Here is a 6000-nt window from a genome sequence, read left to right on the forward strand (position 1 = left end):
ACAGCCCCCCCCCCCCCCCCCCCCCCCCTTTTTTTTTTTTTTTTTTTAAAAAAATTTTTTTTTTTTCCCCCCTTGTTTTTCGCACCCGCGCTCACAATTGCTGACACCAACCAATTGAAGAAGCTCGCTAAGGCCTTGACAACTCCCACGAGCCAATCAGAGGTGAATGTTGGCTCTCCTGTGCTGTCTCAAATTTCAAAGTCTGCAGCCTCGTTCCCAGCTTTGCTCTTCGGTTCCGTAATGCCCTTTACTTTCTTAGAGGCTCTGTCCTTCAGGCCTAAGTACTGCGAAAAGAGAGGGTGGTCTGCCTCGCAAACAACAAAACACCTCTCTTTAGGACTCCCAATTGGAACGCAGTCAGCCAGACTTAACAGGAAAATATCAACATTCCCAGAGCATAGCCTTCCGCTGTAGCGTCATTTCCGGTCCCACCATCTACAAATCCGAAGAGGCGGACACCACTTCACCCTGGCAACAGGCTAACTCCTGCAGCGATTGGTTGAGAGACGCTGTCCATCACTTCAGTCAGGCCAACCGCCAGCTAGACATGCACTCTAGGGACTGTTGGTGTTTGGAGGAAAGGCACACCTTCTCTGACACCTCCGCCCTCTCGCCCTCCCGTTGACCTCTCGACGCCTATAGCTACTGCGCAGGCGTAGTACAGCCTTTATTATCTCCCTCCCTCCCCCAGAAGTTAGTTTGCTAAAAACAAGAGAATATTTATGACCAGCTCTGTGACCAGCCAGTGTCTTTCACTGTTGGGAAAATCCTTGATGTTGAAGCGGTTGGGACTCTACTACCTAATACTTCTCAGGCCCTTGATGTCCGAGTGACTTTGGCAAGTCAGTTAACACCCAGTCCAATCTCAATTTCTACTTCCCTATAAGATGGATATAATTTCAATATGAATGTTAGTGATTAATGATAGTAAATTGCCTGTGTTGTCCCTGGCACATAGTAAGTGATCTCTAAATTATGTATGGTTACGTATATATGGTTCCTGGGTTTTGCTATAAGACCTCAGTTCCAGGCACAGATGGATCATTACAAACTATATCACCTTGTGCAAATCATTGTCTCTTTTGAGATAACCCATCAAAAGTGCAGTATCAAAAATGGGGCTTCTGGGCTGGAGAGATAGCTTAGTGGTTGCTCTTGTAGAGGATACAGGTTTGATTCCCAGGACCCACATGGTGGCTAACAACCATCCATAATTCTAGTTCCAAGGGATCCAACACCCTCTTCTGGCTTCTATGGGCACTGCGTGATACAGGTGCGCTTACATATATATGCAGGCATAACACTCATACACATAAAAAATTTTAAAAATGGGGCCCAGCATGGTGGTGAACACCTTTAATTCCAGCACTTGGGGAACAGACACAGGTGGACCCCTGTGAGATCAAGGCCAGCTTGGTCATCATATCAAGTTCCTGGCCAGCTGAGGCTACAGGGAGACCCTGTCTCAAAAAGACCAAAAAAATAAATAAAGTAAAAACAGGGCTGGAGGGATAGTGCAGCCGTTAAAGGCTAAGGCTAACAACCGAAAAATAAAAACAAAAATAAAAAAAGATAAAGGGTTGAGGTGAGGTCCTTGTCATTCCCAGAAGCCAAGCCATACACCCACCAAGCTGACTGAGAGACCACTGAAAAGCTTTTCTGAGTGTCACCTAACCTCTTCTCCTCAGATGCTAACCCTCACTGAAGCTCTTCCCTGAAAGGCATTAGTGATGCCTGGGTACACATGGGTCCTAGTGGTGTTTTCTGCCTCTGAGACCTTATGGGAAGAGGGGACTCATATCTACTGGGCCTTCTATGTTCAAGGCTTTTGTGCCAATTGCCTGTGCACACTACACCAAATCTTCCCACAGTTTTCTCCAGATCCATATATTCCATGCCCTACTGGACATCTGCCCAGCACCTACCCATCTAAAAGTGAACTCATAATATTCATGACTAGTCTTCACCCCATACTTACTGTGTACCTGGCTGCATTGTTTTTTATGTTTCCTTTAACAGAAAGAGTACCCCAGCCAGTCGCTGCCCAAACCAAAAACCTAGGAGTCAAACTTGACTGCTTCCTCTTCGCTAATTCCCATATGCCTGTCAATCCCAAGGCCTGTTCTATCTCTGAAAGGTTGTGACTCTCCAGTATGGTTATTACTCTGGCCAAGCCACCATCCCATACCAACTGGACTACCACAAAAGCACTTTATTGATCTTCCTTCATCCAGAGAGCCTGTAACTTAAGTTTATAACTTACTCTCCACAGCAAAAATGATCCTTCTGAAATGCACACCTAATAACTTTCCTGTTTGAGTCTTCAGACCCTTTCCCCCATACCTAGGACAAAGTCCCAAATCCAGCTCCTAGCTCATAAGGCAACCTGTACTATCTTCTTCCTCTCCTTGAGCCTTCACTCCCCCTCCAAGCTAGATGGATCTACTTTTAGCTTCCCAAAGGCCATGAGCCCATCTCTAACCTCCAGATCATCGTACACATTGTTCCCTCTGCCCACATTTTCAGCCTTTCATCTCTTGTCTGGCTAACTCCAACTCCCTCTTTGTATGCTGGCCAGGTTCTATATGCTTCTATAATTCATCAATCTTCTTTTTTTGGTCTTTTTTGAGACAGAGTTTCCCTGTAGCCCCAGCTGGCCATACTTGCTGGCATCAAACAGAGATCTGCTTGCCTCTGGCTCCCAAGTCTGGGATTAAAGGCATGCACCACCATGCCTGGCTAATTCATCAATCTTAGTTCTACCACATTTTGTTGTAATTGCTCGTCTGCCTTCCATGCTCAACTCTGTATGTTAAAGATAATGCCACTTTGCCCATCTTTGTACCCTAGTGCTAGTGATGTGATGAACAGTTAATAAATATTTGATTAATAAAGAAATTACTATTTTAGATTAGCAACCTGACACAAAAGGTGATTCTCTCACTCAGGGACTGGAACACATCGATCAGAATCCAAGACCTGTCTTCTCAATGCACTACAAAGTTCAGTCACATACTAGCCTGGTGTAGCTAGTACCCAAAAGAGAATGTAGGGGATATCCACAGGAAGGGAAATAGACCAAATTGGGAGATCATTTTATTAGTGTTAAATTTGTAGATTTTTGCTATCAGAAAGCCTGGAGCTAAGTTCTCTCAAAGTGACTATATGCTGCTCTAGGTTTTGGCTTCTCTATCTGTGAATGAAGGAACTAGAGAAGACTGATATCCAAGGGGCAATGTCTTAGTACCCCCGGCATGCCTCACTGCCTATAGAGATCAACACTTCAAACCATCCTCTTTCATTTTTCCTCAATCCTCATCTTCAAGAATACATCACTAGCCATCTACCTCCCATACCGTTACCCACACTGTCCCTTCCACTGTTGAAAGAAATTGAGACCAGAGTATTCTTAACCCCCAAGCCCAGCCCAGCACCCAGACCCACAGAGTCAGGAGGTGCTGAGTCCACATCTTTCCTCTTAGGTTTTATTGACTGATGGAAACTACACCTTTGTCAGTTTCCAGCTCCACAGGGACAGAGCTGGGGACAAGGAACCTGAGATGATGACAGATTTAAGTCTGAGAACAGAGTTCCAGATGGTGACCCAAGAGGGAGAATAAAGAAGACTCTGGGAAGGAGTTATGGGGGAAGAAAAGGCAATCAAGAAGTCCCTTCTAGCCTTCCCAGGATTCAGGAACAACCCAGGTCTCTGACCATGACATTCTGGACTCCTGCCCAAGAATATAGAATCAGTCCATGATCTCCAAACCCACCCAGCTCTTGCTGGCTGTCAGGCTCTTATCTCACCAGGTCCAGACTCCAGCTCAACCCAGGAAGGAAACACACCAGAGAAGCAAGTATTAAAGGTGGCCCATCTGATTAGGGCAAATGTATATGCTACAGCAAACTGGTCTGAGGCTTTGCATATTGTCACAGCAACAGCTGCTATTGCTAGAGTTTGCTGGAGGCCCAGCAGAGGACAAGTAGCAAGAACCCATTTCCAGCAGCCAAGGAAGTCAGTGGTAGTGTTTGTGCTATTTGTGTGTTGGAAGCAGTCTGACCCCTCAGCCAAAGGCTTGGGGTGGCAGGTCACTGCAGAGGCCACAGCCCATTAAGCCAGCCCACAGCCCATTAAGCATTCCAAGCTTCGGAATATGGAATTGCTGGGCCTGGTGAAGGGCAAAGACCTTGCCCCCTAGAGGATAGATTAGAGGTGAGAGTTCCCATCTCTGAACCCCAAAACTTGCATAGCATAGCCAAAGAGAAGAGGGACTCCCAATTCCCAATTCCTCTTGCTAGGCCAGAATATGGGTGTTAAACTACAGGAAGCTTTAACCTGCCTCTGAGGGCCCAAGGGGAGAAGCATGCAGGAAGCCAGCTGGAAGAAAGGGGCCAGCCCAGCATGCTGGGGCAAGGAGGCCAGGGGCGCATGGAATTCCAGTGCTTCAGCTCCCATCAGGAGAACTATCTGGACTGGAGGAAGTTTTCTGTTCTCTAGCTACTTCCCCCTCAGATGGGCCATTCCATGAAACTCCATTGCATAGTACTTAGCAGGGAGCATAAGGGATCCCCAGACCTATCCCTCTTTGCCTCCCTAAAATATGGCTTTGGAAAGGAGTCCCCAGGAGTAAAAAGAGCCCTCTGAATGAGCAGGCCCACCCCTCACAGGGAAGAGATCTTAACAGTCTCCGGGAGGAGGCAGGAGGTACCCAGTCTGGAGTTCCTGAGGGTACTGCTGGCTCGACCACCACTGCCACTGCCACCACCAGGGGAGGAGAGTTGGCTCTCATCTGGTGTGTTGGCAGGAGGGGTGGGGATACTGATGATGGCAGCCACGAAGTCCTGGCTGTCACAGTTCAGGTCAAGGCTATCATGGAGCTTGGCATTGAGGCTTGAGCGGCTGTGAACAGAGGTAGGAAAGATGTAAAACTTAAAACAAACATCGTCTTGATACTTTCCACAGCAATCTTCTCATTTATTGAGGACCTACTGGGTTCCTTGCACTGTGCTACATATTTTCCCTATGTACTCAATTATGGTAGTGGAGAGTGAGAACTCTGGAGTAAGCTGGTCTGGGGTTCAAATCCTGGTTACACTTTTACCATACTAAACCCCTCTTTCATCAGTAGCAATGGGAATAACAATATTCTGTACCTCATAGGGTTGCTGTGGAGACCAAATGAGATAATAAATGATACAAAGTGCTCTGAGCAGTGTCTGAAACATAAAGAATGCACACACATGCACATACATATATTTTTTGTGTGATGCTAGGGCTTAAATCCAGAGCCTCACACATGGTAAGCATACATTCTACCACTGAGCTATATACCCATAACCCACACAAGTATTATTTTCTTTTTTTAAAATTTTATTTGTTATTTTTATTTTATGTGTATGCGTGTATTGCCTGCATGTAAGTGCACCCATGTGCCCGCGGAGGACAGAAGAGGCTGTCGGATTCCCTGGAACTGGAGTTACGGAAAGTTGTTAGCTGCCATGTGGGTGTTGGGATTCAAACCCGGGTTTTCTGTAAAAACAGTCAGTGTTCTTAACTGCTGAGCCATCTCTCCAGCCCCACAAGTATTATTTTCTATTGTTACTCCTAACAGTGCCAAAATCCTTGCAAGTCTCTACTAGAAACTGGAAATGGTTACACACATCTGTAATTGAGGCACTCAAAAGGAGGATCATGAATTTGAGGCCAGCTTAAGCTACATACACAGTGAGACCCTATTTCAAAACAACAAAAATGTCTACATTAGAATCTATACAACTCCATTCCTTTCTGACTTGCCTTGTCTTCTCCTCTGTTTCCCCCTCCTACTCTACCCATAGTAGTTTCCTTGCTTGGCCTCTGAGCATCATAGGCCTAAAGGCATTTGAATGGGCTGGACATGCTAAGAAGGCCCTTCCTCTAGCTACCTGCATAGCTTACTCCCTTGCCCTCATTCAGACCTGGGCTTAGATGTTATCTCAGAAAACTTTATTTTTATTTTA

At 46.0% G+C, this 6000-nt stretch overlaps 1 protein-coding gene across 1 annotated transcript in view; it reads right to left on the reverse strand.

The window, feature by feature from the left end:
• Window positions 1-3469: 3469 nt before the first annotated feature.
• The window catches only part of Kcnd1 (potassium voltage-gated channel subfamily D member 1), a 13186-nt gene continuing 10655 nt past the window's right edge, over window positions 3470-6000 (reverse strand). The window contains exon 8 of the mRNA XM_008842568.3: window positions 3470-4900. Within this exon, the coding sequence (XP_008840790.1) occupies window positions 4663-4900 (238 nt within the window). The 3' untranslated portion in view covers window positions 3470-4662. The remainder of the gene's footprint in view (window positions 4901-6000) is intronic.

The sequence above is a fragment of the Nannospalax galili genome, unplaced genomic scaffold, assembly GCF_000622305.1.
Source record: "Nannospalax galili isolate Female #2095 unplaced genomic scaffold, S.galili_v1.0 scaffold741, whole genome shotgun sequence".
Classification (NCBI taxonomy): domain Eukaryota; kingdom Metazoa; phylum Chordata; class Mammalia; order Rodentia; family Spalacidae; genus Nannospalax; species Nannospalax galili.